The sequence below is a fragment of the Crocuta crocuta genome, unplaced genomic scaffold, assembly GCF_008692635.1.
Source record: "Crocuta crocuta isolate KB4526 unplaced genomic scaffold, BGI_CrCroc_1.0 scaffold56, whole genome shotgun sequence".
Classification (NCBI taxonomy): Eukaryota; Metazoa; Chordata; class Mammalia; order Carnivora; family Hyaenidae; genus Crocuta; species Crocuta crocuta.
This window is the reverse complement of record NW_027531334.1, coordinates 2,719,700-2,741,501: the sequence shown is the minus strand read 5'-3', so window position 1 is coordinate 2,741,501 and position 21,802 is coordinate 2,719,700. Positions and strand designations below refer to the sequence as shown.

General features: G+C 51.8%; 2 protein-coding genes across 3 annotated transcripts in view; one reads left to right on the top strand and one right to left on the bottom strand.

Moving 5' to 3' along the window:
* The window catches only part of BOC (BOC cell adhesion associated, oncogene regulated), a 69,446-nt gene extending 52,275 nt beyond the window's left edge, over positions 1-17,171 (top strand). The window contains exons 5-19 of one of the 2 annotated variants that reach the window (XM_077771845.1): positions 632-775; positions 2,410-2,703; positions 3,083-3,355; positions 4,380-4,687; positions 8,147-8,306; positions 8,750-8,860; positions 9,362-9,568; positions 9,921-10,102; positions 10,565-10,670; positions 11,009-11,131; positions 13,312-13,533; positions 14,238-14,473; positions 14,670-14,758; positions 15,223-15,416; positions 16,428-17,171. In XM_077771845.1, the coding sequence (XP_077627971.1) occupies positions 632-775; positions 2,410-2,703; positions 3,083-3,355; positions 4,380-4,687; positions 8,147-8,306; positions 8,750-8,860; positions 9,362-9,568; positions 9,921-10,102; positions 10,565-10,670; positions 11,009-11,131; positions 13,312-13,533; positions 14,238-14,473; positions 14,670-14,758; positions 15,223-15,416; positions 16,428-16,615 (2,837 nt within the window). In that variant the 3' untranslated portion in view covers positions 16,616-17,171. Of the gene's footprint in view, positions 1-631; positions 776-2,409; positions 2,704-3,082; positions 3,356-4,379; positions 4,688-8,143; positions 8,307-8,749; positions 8,861-9,361; positions 9,569-9,920; positions 10,103-10,564; positions 10,671-11,008; positions 11,132-13,311; positions 13,534-14,237; positions 14,474-14,669; positions 14,759-15,222; positions 15,417-16,427 lie in introns of both variants that reach the window. The other variant, XM_077771844.1, reaches the window with a different exon arrangement.
* A 3,190-nt stretch (positions 17,172-20,361) lies between these two features.
* The window catches only part of CFAP44 (cilia and flagella associated protein 44), a 123,079-nt gene continuing 121,638 nt past the window's right edge, over positions 20,362-21,802 (bottom strand). Inside the window, exon 35 of the mRNA XM_077771886.1 lies at positions 20,362-21,143. Coding sequence (XP_077628012.1) covers positions 20,955-21,143 — 189 coding nt within the window. The 3' untranslated portion in view covers positions 20,362-20,954. The remainder of the gene's footprint in view (positions 21,144-21,802) is intronic.

Below are 21,802 nucleotides of genomic sequence, written 5' to 3'. Positions count from 1 at the left end.
GAAGGGTTTCAGTGACATGCATGGAGAAGGTGGTGGTTGGGAGTTAGAATATTCCTCCCTGGTTGCAGAAATTCAGTAGTGACGTGGCTCAGAGCGTGACCTTGACAGAGACTGGTGGGAAATCCCATGCATTTCCCTCCTTCCTGGTGGCTTGCAGGAATGATCATCTCATCACCTGTGTGTACAGCCTGGGCCCTCAGTCCTTAAGCTGGCTCTGAGGTGGCATGTGTCGTACCTTCTGCAAATGAGGAAACAGGATCTGAGAGGTTAAGCAGCTTGCCCAGAATCACACAGTCTGTGGCAGATCCAGAGCTCAAGCCCAGTTCTGGCGGACCCCAAATCTTGTTTCAATTTATACCTTACTCCAGCTCCCTTGAACGTATAAAGCGTTCTTCTGGAGACCTATGTGCTAACTCGGGGGAGCTAGTCAGCTAGCCAGTTTGTCAGCTACTTGGTTAGGTTTATTCCTCGGCCTTTCTGGTGCACTGGACTTGAAGTTTTAGTGGGAGAATAGCATTTTCAATTTGGGCCTATGGGGATTCAAGTGTATAGCTCCTGCCCTGCCTGCCCCCTGGGAGGTACTGGCTGCAGTATTCCGGGCCCAGACTCATCCTGTGTTCCCTTTCCTCAGATAATTACCTGATCATGCCATCAGGAAACCTCCAGATTGTGAATGCAAGCCAGGAGGATGAGGGAACATACAAGTGTGCTGCCTACAACCCGGTGACGCAGGAAGTGAAAACCTCGGGCTCCAGTGACAGGCTCCGCGTGCGCCGTAAGGAGCAAGGGGGTGTCTCACTGATGGAAGAGGCTGGTCGGGCTGAGGAGGGAGCAGATTCGGGGTGGGCACAGGCTGTGCTCCAGGTCTGTGGTTTCTGCAGTGGGGATGGGAGCCGGGGGGCTTGGGCCAGTGGAGCATCCAGGACTCAGATGGAGCGGGGGTCCCTCACAGCCCGCTCACAGCCTCCCGCAGGCCCTTGCCTCGCCCTGGGGGTAGCTGTGCTTGCTGGTCCCTTCCTCCTGCCCTTTGAGAGCTTTCCTTCACTGTGGGACTTTCTGAGCAGGGATCTGTTAGGGTGTGTCTGCTGGGACAGTGCTCAGCAGCTGACAGCGTGTGTACAGGAGAGATAATGGCCTGCCTGTGCCCATCTGAGGCCATAGGGCCTGCCTGGCACAAGGCTGGGCTGTGCCTACTCTGCTGCTCGCTCAAGTGTGCCTGGCACGTCTCTCTGGTGATGGTCCATGGAGGCCCACACACTCCCCCAGTCATTTGAGAGCAACACGCACCTTTGCCAAGTATCTCCTGTGTGCCAGGCGCTTTTCCAGGCTTCCTGCCTATTCACTGGAGGGACCTCTCATGTGGAGTGTGGTCTTAGAGTCAGCCCCAGACACAGGTGTACTGTGAAGCCAAGGAAGCCAAACTTCAGCAGTCCCTCCCTCATGGAATTCTGTATCTGTAATTTTGAATTCTGTTTTTTTTTTTAATGTTTTTTAAATTTATTTTTGAGAGAGAGAGAGACAGAGAGAGACTGAGCATGAGCAGGGAAGGGGTGCAGAGAGAGAGAGAGAGGGAGACACAGAATCTGAAGCAGCTCCAGTCTCTGAGCTGTCAGCACAGAGCCCAACATGGGGCTCAAAGTCACAAACCGTGAGATCATGACCTGAGCCGAAGTCGGACGCTTAACCGACGGAGCCACCGAGGCGCCCCTGCATTCTGTTTCTTAAAGCCTCCCAAGCATTCAGGTCATATAAAAGCTGGCTCTCCCCCTGGTTAGCTCCTAAAGCAAAATCACACACAGTCAACATGGAGGAAGGCGGCACGTTGGAGAGCAACCAGCCTTCTAATAAGTGCTGTGCGGTTTCTTCCCCAGCGTTGAAAAAAGGCCACACCTTCTTTAGCTGAGCAGCTGACAAAGTAGTTGATTTGCGTTGAGGACCTGTAATACTGTGAAAGAAACGCACCTCTTTAAACAGTGGGTCCCGCCCAGCTCAGTGAGGTGCTTGCTCTGTAACAGACACTGGGAACCGAGAGCTCTGGGTGGAGTGTGGGGGATACCTCGGATCCTTGTCTCCTAGCTCATCCTTAGACTTGGGGTGCACATTCTCTGTATGCCTCATCTTTTTCTTTGCCAACATGCAAGGTTATTCATACATATGTTGGGTCAGTGCTGCTATTCCAATGTGTTACCTCATCTCTTACAACAGCTCTCTGCAGAGGGAGGTCCTTGTTTTTGACAAGGAAACCAAGCCCATGGGAATTTAGTCACCTCATGTAGGTCTTAAGCCTCTGAAGCCAAATCCCCGGAGGACTGTTCCCTGGGGCCTGGACCCCCCAAAGGTGGGGTGGAGGGGATCCCCTGCACTGAGTTCTGGTCCCACACGTTGCCCTTCACTTCCTGGGCCCTCCAGGCTCCACTGCTGAAGCTGCTCGTATCATCTACCCTCCGGAGGCCCAGACGATCATTGTCACCAAAGGCCAGAGTCTGATCCTGGAGTGCGTGGCCAGCGGGATCCCACCTCCGCGGGTCACCTGGGCCAAGGATGGGTCCAGTGTCACTGGCTACAATAAGACACGCTTCCTGCTGAGCAATCTCCTCATTGACGCCACCAGTGAGGAGGATTCGGGGACTTACCGCTGCATGGCTGACAATGGGGTCGGGGAGCCCGGGGCAGCGGTCATACTCTACAACGTCCAGGTATTTGGTGAGTGTCTCCTGTAGAATTTCTTCTCCTCGACCTTCTCTTTGGTCAGTGTGGCTTTTCTAGATGCTCCAAACCCTGAGGCCTGGATAGGGTCATGTGCCTTGTGAGAGGTCCCATGCCCAGTGGTTAATGGAGGAGGATGGAGAGAGTTGGAGGTGCTCTGATCCCAGGGTCTAGGTATCTGTGCCTGACTGCCTTCTCCAGCCCCTTCCCTGGCGTGACTCTCACAGAAGAGACACAGGACCTTTCCTTCCCTCTGTCAACAGTCACAGGGAAGGAGGGAACCATTCCTGACTGCAGTCTCCCCCACCCCCAGCCTGTCTGGCCCTAGAGGGAAAGACCCAGGCCCTTTGTCACTCCTGCTCTGGTTTCCCGGCAGAGCCCCCTGAGGTCACCATGGAGCTGTCCCAGCTGGTCATCCCGTGGGGCCAGAGCGCCAAGCTCACCTGTGAGGTGCGTGGGAACCCCCCGCCATCTGTGCTGTGGCTGAGGAATGCCGTGCCCCTGGCTTCCAGCCAGCGCCTCCGACTGTCCCGCAGGGCCCTGCGGGTGGTCAGCGTGGGGCCTGAGGATGAAGGTGTCTACCAGTGCATGGCTGAGAATGAAGTCGGGAGTGCCCACGCCGTGGTCCAGCTGAGGACCGCCAGGCCAGGTGAGAGTCTGCCGAAAGGCTGGAGGTTTCAGCTGAACGTTCACAGAACCCTTTCCTCAATTGAAATCCCACTTGGAACCCCAGCATTATAAACGAGATAAAAGTGGCTTTTAGTTGGAAAGTGCAAGTTCACATTAATTTATTGAAAAGTCAGAAGTGTACACTTTTACTAGCGGATATGATCTTCCTGTTGTATTTTTAAAAGTGCTTTTAATCTGTGGGTTGCTAGGGTTCCATGGAACCCAGCTTAACAACCATTGCTCTAGAGTAAAGAAAAGCAAATCTGTCCCTTTCACCTTGATCCACCTCAGTTGACACCTACCCTGACCAAGCAGTTACTTACTTTACTTATCTAGTTCATCAGCCTTGAACTAGATAATGGTGTTGGGGCCAGGGGGGTGGGGGCTGGGGAGGGATAGAGAGACATAACAAAGACCTAGCTTGCTCATCGAGGAGATAAAACTTACCAAGGAAATAATGTGAGGAAACTGTGATGACAAATAATGCTGAATCCACATGATCAGATGCTAACCGTCTGTGGTGCAGGAGGTCAGGTAGGGGAGAAACTAGTGTGGGCACGTTCTGCAGATGCTTCCTGAAGGACGCGTGGCCTGTCCTGGACTCTCAGGTTCTCCGAGGGGACTCACAGGTGGCTTCCCATTCTCACCTTCCAGGCGGCTACGGTGGAGTAGGGAAAGGCCCAGGCTGTGCGTGGTGCTCAGACCCCACGGTGAAGGGACACACTCGTCCCTTGCCCCAGTGTAGGCATGAGACGGAGGGTGCAGCTTCCTCAGGCGTGAAGAGAGCACTCACACGAGCTGGGTACAAGGCCCCAGCCTGCGCGCGTCTCCGGGCAGGGCAGCGGCACAGCCCTCGCTCCTCCCACAGGGCCCAGCAGTGAGTGCCGTGCTCATCTCTGCTCTTCTGCCCCAGCGCGAAGCCTTTGACTTCCCTCTGCTTCCAGCCCACGACGTGACCGGGGCACCAACATCCTCTCCCTCCTCTTCCCTTCCTGGTCCTCCAGGCACGACCCCGCGGCCATGGCAGGATGCCAGGCCAGACACTGCCACAGCTCCCGTGCCACCCTCCGGACCTGGAGGCCCTGACCAGACGCCGAGGGGGCGCCCAGGGCTCCCCAAACCCCCGACGTCCGTGCAGCCAGCTTCCCCACAGTGCCCCGTAGAGAAGGGGCAGGTGGCTCCTGCCGACGCGCCCGTCATCCTCAGCTCACCCCGGACCTCCAAGACCGACTCGTACGAGCTGGTGTGGCGGCCCCGGCACGAGGGTGGCAGCCGGGCTCCTGTCCTCTACTACGTGGTGAAACACCGCAAGGTATGGTGCCTGGCGTCGTGCTGACCTCCCCTCCGGGAGGCGGGCTGGGGGGTCCTGCCTGCTGGCCACCTGCCCTTGAGTTCCCGCACTCCCTGCTGCTGACCATGACCTTCCTCCACTGAACTTTCCTACCACCTCCCAGGAAGCTGGCTGTGAGTTGAGGCATTTGGGACCCTCAGAGGCCCAGGAAAGAGTCATGTGTGCTCCTCCGGGTTCTCTGTGCCCTGGCTTCCCAGGCGCTCACACCACCAACTTCTCCTCCCTGAAGAGAGTTAACAGTCTCCCTGGCAACTGTCACCTGCCCTCCCCTCTTGCCTCTGTCATTTGTTGTCGATGTTGTTGTTTTGTTTTTTAACCAAAGTCAGCTCCTCTGGGTACAGCCCTGCAGGAACTGGGCAAGCCAGCTCGAAGGCCAGGGAAACAAATATTTGTGAACGAGTATTTTCTCTGAGGGCTATAAAATACCCCCTCAGTTTTTGGGACTCGCCGTGGCTCAGGTCTGACAAGCAGGCATTTGAGCTGAAAGCACATCGTGTTGTTCAGACCTGAGCCACTTCTCTTTGACAGAAGGAAGCCTGTCCAGGTGGGTGTTTGAGGAGGTGTCGGGGGAGGGGAACCCCAGGCCCTGGCAGGGTGTGGGACAGCCAGCAAGGCCGTGCTCTTGGACAGTGTCCTTTGAGGCGGGACAGAGCCCCCAGCCTGCCCCCCTCGTTCGAGGCTGTGCGTTCACCTCATGTTACCCCCTGGGGAGAAGGACATGCGATTTCCTTTAAGAAAATGTCCTTGAAGAGCATTTCTGTTCATCCCAGGTGTGTGCTGCTGCCCCCCACACCCGCCCAACAAAGCCATTAGATAGTAGATTATTGTTCTTAAATGGATTTTTAAAAGTGTCATTTGATGATGTATCATAAATGCTGCATTTTATTACACCTTCATGGTATTTTTGCTTATAAAAGGGCTATGTGCACTTAGTGGAAAGTATTGAAAATATGTGATTGTGGAACTGAAAGTATTTATCAACTCTTCTCCCCCGCCAAAAACAACCAACCCACCGAGCCCCCTGTGGTGCGAAGCACTGGCCACACAGTAGCCCTTCCCCTGCCCTGGACCCTGCCCGCAACCTCATTCTGTCCCTTCCCTTCATGACCTCGGGGGAGGACAAGTCCACAGACACACTGGGCCGTCGGGAAGACACCTGAGGCCAAACCGCCTCCGAGATGGGGCTTGGGGGGCTGTTTCTCCCTAACCCGTGGCCCGCTGGCCTCTTCATAGACAGCCAGCAAAGGGGGTGAATACTTTTTTTTAACAAAAAGCAGCTTTGTTCAGACCAGGTTATGGGGCAGGACTGGTCCGAATCCTTGTTTCCCCGTGTAACCGGACACATCCATCTCCGAGTGGTAGACAGAGATCAGGGCAGAGGCCACGTGCTCAGGTCCCCGGGAGACCAGAACCGGCAATGAGAACCAGAATCTTATTTTTCAGGCCAATAGGCAGCCATGAGACTGCCTCACCAAGAGGCAGGCTGGCAAAGGCCGTGCATGGTGATCCGGAAATGCCAGGCTGAGGCCTGTGTTTGTGTGACAGTGACTAATGACCATTCTAGTTCTTATTTTTGTTTCGAGGCTAGCGCTGGGAGGGCCAGGGGAGAAGGGGACGCAGGGAGAGGGACAGGACTGTGCCCCTGCTGGGGGCTCTGGCTTCTGTTAAGCTCCGGCCTGAGGGACACCTGGGGCTGCGAGGTGGACCCCGCCGAACAGGAATGATGTCTTGCAAGCAGCAGCTCCTTTCTTGAGGGACTGACAGGTCTTAAAGATCATCACGCAAGACAGGACCCCGAAGTGAAAAATCGGTGTCTGGGTTGTGTGTACAGCCCCCTTCTCTTGCAGGAGATTGGGAATCATTCCACTCATTTTCACTTTTTCACGTTCAGGAAGCCGGTTCCATTCCCTGATGCATCTTTAGACCCTGGGCTCCTGTGTTTGGGTTTCCAGTGCTACTGAGCATTCTCAGTTTGTGAAAACTTCTCCCCTTGGAACAAATCCTGGAAGTCTGACATAAATGAGCCCAGACCATCCCTGTCCCTTGAATAGTAGGTTTTGTTCTACTTTGGAATATTCTGCTTGGGGATTAGAGCTTTTCCTACCAGCTGTTTAATTCTTCAGCAAACCACGGCTTTGGCTTCCAGCAGACTGTGAGATGTGCACAGTTGGCAGTTAAGCCTTTTGTCCTGAGACGTGGGGTAGGTGAGACGAGGCAGCCTCCCAGCATCGCCTGTTGGGGACGGAGCCTGGACTCCTGTATTTTTTTCTTTAAAGAGCTAGGAATGTGGGGCCATTAAAGATGTGTGTGTGCCCGGCATTTGCTGGGAACCTACTGTGTGCCACGTTCAGTGCTTGACACTTTATATAAATCTAGTTTAATCTTCAGAATAAGCTGAGAGCTTTTATTTTCCTGATTTTAGAAATGAAAAGATTAGGAATTTTTTTGGAAAAAGAAATGAAAAGATTAGGGATCAGAGAGGTTAGGGAACTTGCTCAGGGTCACACAGCTGGTAAGAATGTTTCACACAATGGGAAACTCAAGCTTTTCTGGCTCCCAGACTCTTTTTTTTCCTAGGATGAGTTACATACGATTATGAATGTGCTCCCTGAAGTCAAGTCACAGTCTCCGAGCTCGCTAGTGATGCAGCTTTAAGCAAATTACTCTGCTCTCCAAGCCTTAGCTTTCATAAAGTGGGAACAAAACTAACACCTGGCCCTTGAGCTGTTGTCCTGAAAGCACTTTATAGGCACGTAGTGAACACTCAGCAGACAGTGCTACTGCTGCTTTTATCATCATAATCATTATCCCGTAGTATGAACAGACTGTGTTTATTTGGTTTAAAGAGAGCAAGGAGAAAGAAAGTTAAATGTGGGGGCACCTGGGTGGCTCAGTCGGTTGAGTATCCAACTTCGGCTCGGGTCATGGTCTCACAGTTCATGAGTTCAAGCCCCACATGGGGCTCTGGGCTGACAGCTCAGAGCCTGGAGCCTGCTCTGGATTCTGTGTCTCCCTCTCTCTCTGACCCTCCCCTGATCACACAATCTCTCTCTCTCTCTCTTTCTCTCTCTCTCTCTGAGAAATAAAACATTAAAAAAAATCTTTAAAAAAAAATGTGGAGGTTTTCAGAAATACAGAGAGGCCGCCTTTGGAGAAACTCAGCAACATCAGGCCTTTTGACCGTCCCCACTGAGTGTTCTTTGATGGGCCGGTCAGCTGAGGGACCAGGGAGCCAACCTTGCTGTCCCAGAGTCGGCAGGACCAGCGTGCGCCCCGCGCAGCCCCCCTCCCCAATCCCAGCCCGTTCTCCTTCCCCACCTCCTACCCTGTTAGACTCCATTCTGCTTTGTAGGTGAACCACAGCCACCGGTGGCTCCAGGCTGAGATGCAAGTTCTGATACCAGCTACCTTCTCCAGCAGGTCACAAACTCCTCTGACACCTGGACCGTCTCCAGCATTGCAGCCAACCAGCACCGCCTGACCCTCACCAGACTCGACCCTGGGAGCCTATATGAAGTGGAGATGGCAGCTTACAACTGTGCAGGCGAAGGCCAGACGGCCATGGTCACCTTCCGAACTGGTGAGGGTCAGACGTTGCCGCCAGCTCGGGGGTTTGAGGGCCTGCGCAAATCCTGCCAGGCTCAGGTGGGAAGTCCTGCTTACCTTGCCCCGCCAGTCACGTTGAACTTTATCTTCTACCTGTTGCCTCCCCTTGGTTTGTGAGCCCAGGCTGAGGGGCCCGGCTCTCATGAGGAGAACCACCAGCTGGGCTCTGTGCCCTGCTACACACACACATACACACACACATACACACACACACACACACACACACACACACACACACACACACACACCCTGTGATGGCCAGGCAGAGCTAGGAATCAACCCACATTGTCCTACGTTATTTGCATCACCCTGTCAGATCCCCACCCCCCAGCAAAGTCTCAGGCAGAAAGAACTATCTGGAAAAGGTCACCTAATCCACACTCTCCCACTTGCTGGTCTCCACCCACTTCCATCCAGGACGGCGGCCCAAGCCTGAAATCATAGCCAGCAAGGAGCAGCAGATCCAGAGAGATGACCCTGGAGCCAGCCCCCAGAGCAGCAGCCAGCCAGACCACGGCCGCCTCTCTCGTAAGCCCCCAGCAGCTCAGAGGGGCGGGAGGGAGCCTGCGCTCAGAACCGGAAGCAGGTCCACTGCCTCACAGGGCTCTTTGCTGCAGGTGGAATGGGGTCCTGTTCCGTAGGTCCGGGAGGCTTGTGACATTTTCCTGGACTCTCCCCAGCCAACCGTGCTAGAAAACATAGATTGGAGTTTTTCAAGTAAAACGTAGTCTGACGTGGGGAGGGGGCGCTGGCCCTGTGGGTCCAGAGAGCACAGAAGGGGGAGCGGCTGCCTCTGGGCCCGCCGCACACTCTGACATTGCAGAAGCACGGCTTACAGCATGGCTTCAAGGACTTCTTCTGGGAGAGGGTGACCTAGGTAGCCCTGGAAGATCTGATATAGCCACCAAGGGGGAGGACTAGGTGGAAAAATAGGCCCCAGTCAGGAGCAGGCCGAGTCCAGTCACAGTACACCGCCTCATTGTGTCCCTCCTCCTGCTTCCTTCCTCCGTCATGTCTGGTTTCCTCCAGCCCCAGAAGCTCCTGACAGGCCCACTATCTCCATGGCCTCGGAGACGTCAGTGTATGTGACTTGGATTCCCCGTGGGAATGGTGGCTTCCCGATCCAGTCCTTCCGTGTGGAGTACAAGAAGCTGAAGAAAGTGGGGGACTGGATTCTGGCCACCAGCGCCATCCCTCCTTCCCGGCTCTCGGTGGAGATCACTGGCCTAGAGAAAGGTAGGGGGTCTGGCTGCTGTCCCCCCTGGTCCGCTAGTTGTTGCCCACCGCTCAGAGGACAGTCAGAGCTTTGGAGGCTCTGCTGTCTGCTGGTCCTCCACCCGCCATCTTGCTCACATTGGATGCTCTTGGTGGTGTCCCCTTTGCCCTACAAGTCCTTCCTTCTCCATCTCTCCATAGAGGTCCTTAACTATCCCCTCTGGGGCTCCTTTCTGAAAAAGATGGGGAGTTCTTGTGTCCTTTAGGGACTTGCATTTGGGGGCTACCCGGAAGACCCTGCTCTGGGTGTGCTGGGGTGGGTGGGTCAGAAGTGTCTCCCAGCTCCTGGATTCAAGTGAGCCTCTCTCATCAGGCACCTCCTACAAGTTCCGTGTCAGGGCTCTGAACATGCTGGGGGAGAGCGAGCCCAGCGCCCCTTCCCGGCCGTACGTGGTGTCAAGCTATAGTGGCCGCGTGTACGAGAGGCCTGTGGCAGGCCCTTACATCACCTTCACCGATGCCGTCAACGAGACCACCATCATGCTCAAGTGGATGGTAAGTGACCTTGCATGGACTGCAGAGGGGAGATGGGGCCGAGCCTCAGGACTACGAGAGCTGGTTGCTGAAGCCAGGGCAGGAAGGAATCCCCTTTCTGTTCTGCCCTTCTTCTAAGGCCTTCCCCTTGAGTAGGCACCCCCCCCCCAACCCCCGTGTACCTGGGAACTGAGCCAGAGCGACTCATCCTCACAGTACCAGACAGGTTCAGAGGGGGCTCAGACCTTTGGAGAAATGTCTGTTCCTTGTCTCCAGAAGCTGGAGGACCTTCAGGCTAAATAACAAGTGGCCTTCACAACATTCCCCAGAAAGCCTTGGGGAGTATCATCAGAAGTATTTGCCAGGCTCCTTCAGTGAATTTTGAAACTCCAGGCTGGGGTAAAAGTTCTGTCCACCAGCCTCTGCTCCCATGATGACTTCTCTGATCCCTTGTCAAACCTGTTTCTTCTCCCTTCCCTGTAGTATATTCCAGCCAGTAACAACAACACCCCAATCCATGGATTTTATATCTATTATCGACCCACAGACAGTGACAATGACAGTGACTACAAGAAGGATATGGTGGAAGGTAAGCAATCTGGGGGATGTGGTTTTCTCTGTGGGCAAGGGTGGCTATTGATGAAAGTTTAAAACTTGGGCTGGTGTGACACAGAACATCTGTGTCCATATCATTGACTCCTGCACCACGTGGGGTCAAGTTCATAAATCCAGATGCTTCCTTTCCATGGTGATGGGACCACAGGAACTTGAGTGGCACCTAAAAAAAATTCCAACAGTACTCCTCCACCCCGTTCATGACACCAGCCCAGACACACGCCCCTGTCCAAGCCTGACTGTGACTGCTTCCAAGCAGACCAGGTGGTACACGTCACCGTGTGTGACTGACTCTCTTGCTGTCTTTCCCAGGGGATAGATACTGGCATTCCATCAGCCACCTGCAGCCAGAGACCTCCTACGACATTAAGATGCAGTGCTTCAACGAAGGAGGGGAGAGTGAGTTCAGCAACGTGATGATCTGTGAAACCAAAGGTGAGTCTCTTTAGGCTCTCTACCCTCCTCTTGCTATTTTCAGCCCCCCAGGACAAAGTCACCGTTCCACGTGGTATGGTGGCATCTCTTCCCCATGAAGACTCTTCATTGTCCAAGTACCCCTAAACTTTGTCACTTTTAACCCTTCTCTTCATTTGCCTGTGCCCCAAGTATGAATTAGGTTGTCTTTGTGGTGGCTTCAGGGAACTTGGGAATTAACTCATCCATGAACTCATGGAATAGAACCCATTCTTAAGTTAGAACTTTGTATAAACACTATATTCCTATAAAATTTGGCACTTATATTGCTTGGTTTACTTATTTTAATTACAACCCCATGTGTTAGGGAAGAAACTGAGCATCAGGGAATGATGTATCTTAACCAAGGTCCTTTAGCCAGTTAGGGGTGTAGAGCACACTCTAGGTCAAGTTTATCTAACTACAAGCCCAGATTCTTTCTCTGCACTAAAGCATGTTAAACATCTTCACGTAAAAGTTTGTTAATATTTGCACACCAGTCAAGTGTATAGATATCTCCATCTCCATTTTGCAAACACTGCAAGTGTATAACCTGAGTGTATTGTAAAGAAGACCCTCAGGAGAGGATCACAAAGGAAGGAGAATGGAGAGGAAAAAAGAACCCATTTTCCTTGCATGGGTAACATTTTCTTTCTAGCTTTGCACCCTTTCACTTATTCAGCAAATACCCAGCACCTCCTGTGTGCACTCCCTAACCTCTTTTGTCGCACACAGTGAAGAGAGGGGTAAATCCAGGACTTTTGGCTGTGCATGTATCAGGGGCCTCCCACACAGTGCCCAGGACAAAGAGCAGAGGCTCCACAAAGGCTTCGCTCTGGTCCAGAGGGCCAGGTGGTTGAAGGGTGTGGGAAGGAGGATGAAAGAGAGAGAGAGAGAGAGAGAGAATGCCCAGGGAGTGGCCAGGGATGGCAGTGGGCACTGGGTCACCGAGAATTCTGTGGCTGTGAGGTCGAGAAAGCTCACAGGTGTCTGACGGGACACCTGTGATGGGCTGACAGGAGAGAGCTGAGAAGTACAGGTACAGAGAAGGGACAGTCTGAGTCTTTAATTTTTTTAAGTTTATATATTTATTTTGAGAGAGAGACAGAGGATCCCACGAGTTCGATGTGGGGCTCAAACTCATGAGCCATGAGATCATGAATGGAGCTGTTATCAAGAGTCAGGTGTTTGACTGAGCTTCCCAGCCACCCCAAATTTGAGTCTCTTTTGAGGCCGTGTACAGGTGGCACCAGGGATTGCTAGCATGTCAGGGCTGAACACCTCGTTCAGGGCTAGCATGTCAGGGCTGAACACCTCGTTCAAAGCGAACCATGAGGTGTCCGGCATAACGTACACATGGATGATGTTGCCATTTATTGAACCGGGGAAGCCAGAAGAGCAGCAGAGCCCACGAGACAGGAAGGAACCGGCGGAACCACTCGGTGACTCCCTGCAGCGGATTCTTCCGAGATGCCCAGAGAGCAGCAGCAGGCCTCCCAGCAGGGGAGGGCCCTGGGCACGGGTACTTGGCAGTCATTGGGACACAGGTTAAAGTCACAGGAACAGAACAGAGCACAGGGTGCGTAGCCTGGGAGGGATTAGAGAGCCTCCTGGCTCTAAGGAGAAGACAGAAAAACATAAGCAGCAGCCTTCGGAGAGGTAGCAGGAAATCACCGATGTGCTGTGGGAGAGGCCTGGGGGAAGACTCTCTGGAAGGGAGTGATCAAGGTCAGGCACACCCTGACAGTAGCACAACCCAGGGGAGGAGTCACCATCTTGTTGAGTTGGTGTTGCCCAGTTACCGTCTGTGCTGGAGAGTCTCACCACCTGCATGCATCTCCCTGCTCTAGGCCCAGGCTCAGACCTAGGCCCGTGCATCCCTTAATCTGCCAGGTGAGATCTTCCATTCCCAGTACCGTCCTGCAGCACCAAATTTCCCATCAGAGGCCAGTTTCGTGCTGAGCTTGGACACCACACTCATCTAATACAGAGTCTGAGGCCCTGCCTTGTGTGTTTGACCCCATTTCCCACACCCATGGAATCAGGTTTGTTGGTGGTGGTTCCTATTTCCATGGAATCAGGTTTGTTGGTGGTGTTTCCTATTTGCTGTGAGAGAAATGTCAAGGAATCGAAGCTGAAGTGAGTCTTATCCACAATTACAGCCCGGAAGTCTTCTGGTCACCCTGGTCGGCTCCCACCCCTGACTCTGGCCCCACCTCAGCTGCCACCCCCTGAGACCATAGAACGGCCGGTGGGCACCGGGGCCATGGTGGCACGCTCCAGCGACCTGCCCTACCTGATTGTTGGGGTCGTCCTGGGCTCTATCGTCCTCATCATCGTCGCCTTCATCCCCTTCTGTTTGTGGAGGGCCTGGTCTAAGCAGAGTGAGTGACCCCCCAGCACTAAGGGGAAGGAGCCTGGGGAGGAGGGGAGGAGAGTAGGGGGCGTGCTCCCAGAGGCAGAGGAGGCCTCCACCCAGGGCAGGATTGCAGGTGCCCTGCTTCACATGCACTAGAGCGTAAGCTCCAGGCCCCCCGCAGAGCTCGGAGAGATCAGAGTACACCAAGCCTGGGCCCTTTCCTCCCGGCTCGTGGACCCTGGCGGGTGGAACGTATGAAGTGGCAAGTGTTCTGTCCTCTCCTCATCTCTGGACCTCAGTGCTGGTCTGGCTCCAACTCCTTGTAAATTCTGAAGCTGCTGTTCTGACCACACGCTCATGTTGAAAACGGACCCCACCCCTTCGCTGCCCCCTCTCTGTGTCTGTAGACCCCTTGGGCTTTCCCTCTTGTCCTTGTGCTCGCTGATTTCTGCTTCAAGTGACAACACATCTGGCCAGTTTGTCTGACTGAAATATTGCTCCTTCTGTTCACTCACTGTGTCCTCCTAACCTGTGCCCTTCTCACTCCTCACCTTTCTCCCCACCGAAGAAAAGAATCTAGATGTTAGCGAAGTGGGTGACTGGAAGAGTGTTCTGAGAGAGAATATTTTCATCCCTCTGTGATCAGAAATTTCCTGAGATGTCAGTGGTATCAGAGGCCGCCTTGGGCCCCCTTGGCCTAAGCGTACTTCTGTCCTTCTGTCCTTCCAGAACATACCACAGACCTGGGTTTTCCTCAAAGTGCCCTTCTGTCCACCTCCTGCCAATACACTATGGTACCACTGGGAGGACTCGCAAGCCACCGAGCCGGTGGGCAGCCCTACCTCAGTGGCACCGGTGGACGGGCCTGTGCCAGTGGGATCCACATGAACAGGGGCTGCCCTGCAGCTGCCATGGGCCACCCAGGCCTGAAGCCTCCGCAGCCCTGCCCAGGGGCGCTTCGGCAGGTAACGTGGTCCTGGGAATGTGGGCAAATAGGTGGGGGCTGGGATGGGGGAGCAGGGGGGGCTGCCTCCTGGCTCCCTCCCTCCTAGTCTTTAACCCTGGGCTGCTGTGTCTGGCTTCTAGTCAGGAGCAGCTCATTCTGTTGAACACTGAACAGGAAAGTCATTCAGACTATGATGTGACCTTTTCGTTATTCAGTCTTTTGAGCAGCAGGATGACCCCAGCAGCCTGCTAAAGCAGACCGTTCTTGGAACTGGATATGACCCACCTGGCCACCAGAAGCCTAGGTAACTGAGCCCCCGCCACCCCCGCCTTCCCCTCAAACCCAACCTCAGTCACTGAGAGGAGACAGGGGACCCACATCTGACAACCTGCTTATCTGGACCCTTCTCCTCGGTGGGGTTTGCAGTTATAATGCTCTTTCTGCTTCGAGGCATAGGTGGGCCTCCCAGAAATCTGTCCCTCCCTTGGCAGGCCAGAGCTGCCACATGGAGTTGGCTCTGTCCCCACGCCTCTAGACACCTGACTGCCCATCCTCTTATACACTCAGAACGTGCAGGAATAAAATGGAAATAGACTAGAATGACCCAGAGAAGTGGTGCTATGACACCTCTTAATGTTCAAAGGGGAGTAGTCCCTGCCCCATCGGAGCCCTGACCAGCTCTGACGCCCTCAAGGCAGCAGCCATGCCCTGGGGACGCAGGCCCGCTCTGCCCACACCTCACCTCTGTGTCTGGTCTCGTGCTTGCAGGGTTCCCAAGTCTAGCACGGAGGATGACTCTTTCTTGTGTACACTACCTGAGGACCCCACTCACCAGCTGCTCCAGCCCCACCAAGACCGTCACCACCTCCAGGAGCAGCCTGCCCCCACGGGCCAGTCATGCATGAGGAACGGACCCCAGGGTCCTAGGCTGGAAGCCACCTGGGACCCTCTTTTTCACCAAGGTTGGTGCCAGGGCAGGAAATCGAAGGGGTTGGGGATGGCATGAGGCAGGCGTCCACAACCCAGCAGTGGCCTAGAGAGGTGGCGCGGAGAGTCATCCACGGTTTTCCTGTGGGAGAGACTGGGAGTGACAGGCACGGTCCCGCAGATCGACGCGGGTGAACCAGCTGGGTCCACGTCCAGCTTGGCAAGCTGTGCCCTCAAAGGCCCAGGAGAGGACACGTCTCCATTTCAAAGAAGGAAGCCCTTTCGGTCTTGGCATTTCAAGACCGTTCAAAAATTCCTTCTGCCTCTCCTCACGCCAAGAGGCGTTCTCTCATTACCTTGCTCTGTTGGGTCTTGTCTCTTAATGAAGGAATGAGATTATATCAGTCGTTAAAGAGCCGAGTTCTCACATCATCCTAATGCTGTGCTTCCACAGAACTTTTTCTCCGCGAGCCTCCGTGCACACCGCCGGTCCCACCATCTTCCCTTGTACCAGGCTCTTGGGGGTCAGCGCAGGCTGGTCCAGACCGTTGGCTAACGCCTCTTAGCTCCCATAGCACAAACGGTCCGTTCGCACACAGGTCCTAGACCCTGTCTCTGCGAGATAAAATTCTAAGACCAGTACCTCCTGGAGCTAGACCCCAACATCATCAAACCTGGACACCCCCACTAGGGTGTGATTATGCCCAGAAATCCTACCAGACAGGTAGACTAGCTGCTTCATGTGGAAAGAACAGGGCTTTCTTTCTTCCACGTTTCAAGGCTTAGCTGACTTCATCTGCCCCAGGGTACAGGCTAAGTGGCTGGGAGCCCCTGTGGCTCCACCACTGAAATGTGTAGGTGGGACACGGGTGACAAGTGGCCCACCCCGTGTCTCTGAGGCCTTAAAGGGAGCATCAGTGTCGTCATGGCTGTATGTTTCTGTCTCTCTTTTAGGGCTTGTCTAACCAACTCCCATCACAGAGAGAGACTGACCCAGTAGCACTGAGCTCTGGATTTTAATGTTTCCCTCTTTTCTCTCCCCCCAGGGCCCCCGTGCTGCTTGGGCCTTGTCCCAGTTGAAGAGGTGGACAGTCCTAACTCCTGCCAAGTGGGTGGAGGAGACTGGTGTCCCCAGCACCCCACGGGCACCTACCCAGGGCAGGAGCTTGGGATACGGCTCTCCCCCAGCCCACCGCTGCATGTATCTTTTGAAACACCACCTCCTACAATTTAGACAGAAACCAATATCCCAGAAAGACTATATATATTGTTTTTAAAAAGAGACAGAAAATTGGTATTTATTTTTCTATAATAGCCATATTTATATATTTATGCACCTGTAAATAAATGTATATGTGTTTTTATAATTCTGGAGAGACGTAGGGAATCCTCCCCATTGAGGTATGAGAAGGGAATCAAAGAAGCCACAATACCGGATTCAACTGGGAAAGAGTATCACGGACTGAGAAGGCAGCCCTGCCACCTCTGTCACCACCCAGGAGGCTGCACAAGGCCCCCAGAGAAGCTTGTGAAAGGAAGAATCTCGGGCACTGTTCACGATGACAATGAGGGAAGAGCAAGGGCCACGCTGTCACAGGCCAAGACACTCGTGAAGACCAGTGGACCTGGTACTACAGGCAGCGTTTTCAGAAGATGCCCATGAGAATAGACTGAGATGTGTATAGTCCTATAAGCATTAACAAACCTTCCAGAATCAATACTCTGTGGCAGCATATCTCTGTAAAAACAAACACTGTAACTTCTAAATAAATGTTTAGTCTTCCCTGTAACCTTCAGCCTAGTCATCTATGAGTCAGCATCTTCTTTAAACGTTAGGATCCACTTTTTGAATATTTGAAGAAAACCTCCACTTGTGACCTTTTTAGCTCCGTCAAGAGCTGAGATCTGGAAAAGGTAGGAGATGTTTAATTTTTCTGCCTTTTTAAGTACTGTGGCAGTAACTGTTTAGTCCAGGAGGGAGATCGTGTGAAGGTGGCAGGGGGAAGCAGGTTCGCAGTCTCTTACTGGCTGGACTCCGGGAACGCTTTGGTCTCATCAAAGGAATGAAACTTCTCTGTTCTCTATAGATATGTGTGGAAGACTAAGTACTTTCTCCAAAATACCCTTTAGTTAAAGTGCTAGGCTGCACGTGCACACGTGGTGCCCGGTAAAATCCACTTCCCTTCATTCCTACCATAGACCAACACTGCCAGAGGAGTTGACTCCCTGGCTGTTTAAAATCAACATTTACTCACGGGATCAACCTCGATACGTGCAGCTGGCACCAGCTGGAGGCTGAAGCTTTGCAGTGAAAGTGCTAGCATTCAGATCGTTCTTGTGAGGGAAAAGTATTTTCTAGGTTTCAGTAAAGGTGGGTTCCAGATGAAATGCTGGTTAAGGGTTCCAGAGCCAGACTCTCCTCCCTCTAGTAGACTAGCAGACACCAGCGGGAGAAACAAGCTTCTAGGACAAGTGCACCCTCTACTGGCCGGAAGAAATACCGCGCCTGCGCTTCGCTTCTTGCACGCTTTTTCCGACAACTAAATTGGATAAAGAGCTCTCATCGAGAGGCAACACGATCTTCAGAAAAGCTGTATTTTAAAAATATTTTAAGAAATAAAATGAAGGCCTGTAAGGAACATGGAAATGATAGAAGGAGGATGTAACTTGAGTCACAACCTTGCACTGAGGACATAGAGGTCACTTCCAGGAGGGCGAGAGAGCCAAGGCTCTCCATCTTTACTCAGGTAGCCCAGGGCCTCTCAGGTCCGAGCTGTAACTCACCTCCTAGCCTATTGGCTTAAATTTTTTTCCCCTCTCCTTGATGATCCCAAGTAGCTGTCAAAGTGAGTTTTCATGAACTTTATGGAAGTGATACGTAAAATTACTTTCTATACAGCCCTGGAACCATAACAATACTGAATGATTTTAGCTCTCAAAAAAAATTCTAGGAAAGAAAAAGCACTTCCAAGGCACATTAAATGAGATAAATATGTGTATTTACCTGAGCCAGCTGCAGGAAAAAAGGAAAGGCCATTGAGGTCTCTAAATTTTAGCCTAGAAAATGAAGTAGCGAAATATTCAATTTCATTGTATTTTCTATTCCTTTAGATTCAGGTTAATTATTCTAGTGCCTTTAAAAAGTCTGATTCGGCCTGCAAAGGCTGTCTAATTTACCAAAGGAGGAGTAAGACCTAGAAGGCAGGTGCTGGTTAGGGGTACAGAGCCCCACTCGGGGCACGCAGGCCTCTCTGGGCACAGCCGTCCTCCGTGACCGGATAGCTGGACTGGGCAAGCAGTGCGTAACGGTGATGGACAGACTACACTCTACAGCTTTTTCTTCCAGCTTTGGTTTATGATGATACTATGGATGAAGGTTCAAAATAGCCAAGTTACATTAGCAGTTGACCCACAGGTAACTCAATGTAGACGAATTTTGGCCTCTCAGAGATAAGGCAGCCTTTCTGAGACACACACAGATGTAGAGAACAGTTTGATCAGGAAGCAGGAGTACATGGAAAGTTCCTCTCCCCCACCAAAGTTGAATTTCCCGACTCCGATGCTATATGTAATTATAGATTCACGACTAAGTCTGGAGTCAAGTAGAAATGAAACTAAAGCTAGCTATAGATCTTGTCCACTTCATAAAAACAACTGAGTGTTAACTATATTGCCTATTGGATGAAGGCCTGAATTTTGTGGAGTTAAATGATGGTTTAGTCCAGTTTGATTTGGGAAAAACAGTAACAACCCTGATTGGTTTATACGGAATTGAAAAAGTCATGGACTGTTTGCCACGGCTCTCCCACGGATTCTAAAGTCATTCTTGCTGCAATTAGAGTCACAGAATTTCAGAACAGGAAAGAGAACTTCTCCAAATCCTTCATTTGTTGGATAATAAAATGAGGCCCAGGAAATTACGTAACTTCCCCTGGCCCTCACTGCCTCCTAGGGGATGGCGTCTCCTCGGAGACCAACCACTTTATCCAGGCAGTTGTTCATTGTGGAGGCCAACGAGGAGCGGAAGCCTGCAGCCGGACAGCCAAGCGAGTGAGGCTGGAAGCAGCCCTTGCCGCCCTAGCCAAGCTTCAGATGGCTGCGGCCCCAGCTCACAGCTTGACGGTAACCTCGTGAGGGACTCTGGGCCCAAAACAGGCCACTCAGTGACTCCCAAATTCCTGGCCCTCAGAAACCAAGTGAGATGAGTAGTTTTAAGCAATGTCTGGCAGAGAACTTTTCATGCAGCAGTAAACAGGTAAAACCCTCAGAGTTGAGTAGCACATTTTTTTAAATGCTTGAAAGGCATACATCGTTTAGGGCATATAGCAGAGAAAGTGATGGAGGGTGCTCTCCAGTAGTTGAGCTACTACACCAAAGACAACAGGCACAGACTATTCGCATCTCTTAAATAGGAACATGAAAGAATCTTTGAAAGGAAACAAGTCCTAACTAATTTGGAGTATAGATCAGGCTAGTCACAGGTTAGGAAGACTTGACATTGCTGAGTGACCATCTACATTGATGCAATATTGCTTTCCTCACCGTTCCTTCTCAGGGACCAACTTCTATTCTGGGACAGCTCAATGGGGTAGCTCATTAATATGGATCCACAGAGCACTGGATCTAAAGTGCTATGTTCTCTTCCTAATAGGAATCCAAATATCACATCATTCTTAGATGGGTACAGCCATGACCACTTACCCCCCAGACGGAAAAGGACACTCTCAAATTAGTTCAGAACATTATGCAGAATCAAAAGCCATGGTTAGAGATGATCTCTCAGAGTGATGTGATCATTCCTTACTTCTGCATCTACATCAGAAATAACAAAAATGGCGCAGGACTTGAGAAGCTACGGGAATACTTAGAATACTGTTAGAGCTGCAGACATCTACAGAGAAAAGCCTCCTTGTTGACCATTTTGCAAAACACACTCCTCTGCTCCATTCAGAGCTGAGGAGTTTGCTGACACGAGGGGTGATTCAGGAAGCCAGGCAGTCTCCTGCCAGTCCAGAGCGATCTGTTCTGTCTGTCTGCATTTCCTGCATCCTCAGCTCCCAAATAACTGCTCTGTGAAGTTAACAAGGTCAGAATCCTAATTTGCATTTCTTATGCTAAGATGCTGTTGGCTGAATAGTTTGTGCTTTTTTCTTTTCATCCTCGCAGAGAATACTTAACATCAGAGTTTATTTTCCAACGATTGAAAAAGCATATTTTCTCGCAAATTGCTAGTTTTTCCTTGCTGATAGCTAAAAATTCAGAGAACGAAACAAATTTCCCAAAACATGCTATATTGCAGATGCTGAGATACAGCCTTCTCTGAGACTCCATATTCAATCCAGTAGTTTCCAAACATCTAAAATGGTTCGGTCCCGTGGGAAATAGATGTTGGTGCTGTCATCTGGTCTAAGCTAACCAACTTGGAGAAAAATCGTCAATACTATATGACTGGCTCTGGTCTTAGACTTTTAGATAAGTTCACTTTAAGATAATAGGATTGCTGCAGGCAGCAAAGAACTTCTCTGGTAAGCTGTATGTCAGAAATCTGGGATGGATTTGAGAAAAAAGCATACTTAAAAGTCCATGGGCTTCATCTCCTGTCGTGGAGGCTGAATGGGAGGGAGAATAGGACCACCTTTCTTACGCAAAAGAGAAATCTCTTCCTTTAAGGCCAAAATCCTTTCTGCCTGGATTTGGATCAGTTCAGTGACCTTCTGTCTCGCCGCAATGTCTGCTTTCCGAGGGCCCTGGAAGGCATTGCCCTGTTGAAAGAAAACACCTCCCTGTGTTAAGCATCCTTTGGAATGTGAAAAATTCCCCATCCTAATGTTAGCGGTGCCGACCTCAGTCAGTTTAAATGCCCATTGCCCCTTATTTTAAGGGGCCTTCGAGTCCTCCACTGAAATTCCACCATCAGAAATGTGTCCCTTTGGCCTAATGAGTAACTCTTAGAATGGAAATCCCATTAAGCTAGCTATCCATCACTCCTAATAAGGAGGGCTCAGCACTGCAACTATGAAAGACAAGGCAGCTCCTTCTTTTATACAGCCTATAGTTTGTTTTCCAAAAAGGAAATCTCTTTATTTCCTCATCTGACTCCTCCCTTGTCCAGCCAACTCCTGCTCATGCTTCAGACATCACTTTTAGGGAGGCCTTTGCCCTGAGGACTAGATAAGGGCTTCTTGTTCTATGTTCTTCCAGAACATCCCTCATATATCATTGTGATTATGACATTGAACCACTGAAATTTATATCTGAGACTCCTTTTTCAGGATTAAAAAAGTGGCAGTTGCATATGGTTCAACCTAAATACCTGTTTGATGCTTGTCTTGTGAGATCCGGTGCCTGTAAGAGAGGAGGCCCTTGGGCCTGGATCTCACTACCCAGCACCCGTCCCAGAGCTTGTTACAGAAGTATGGGC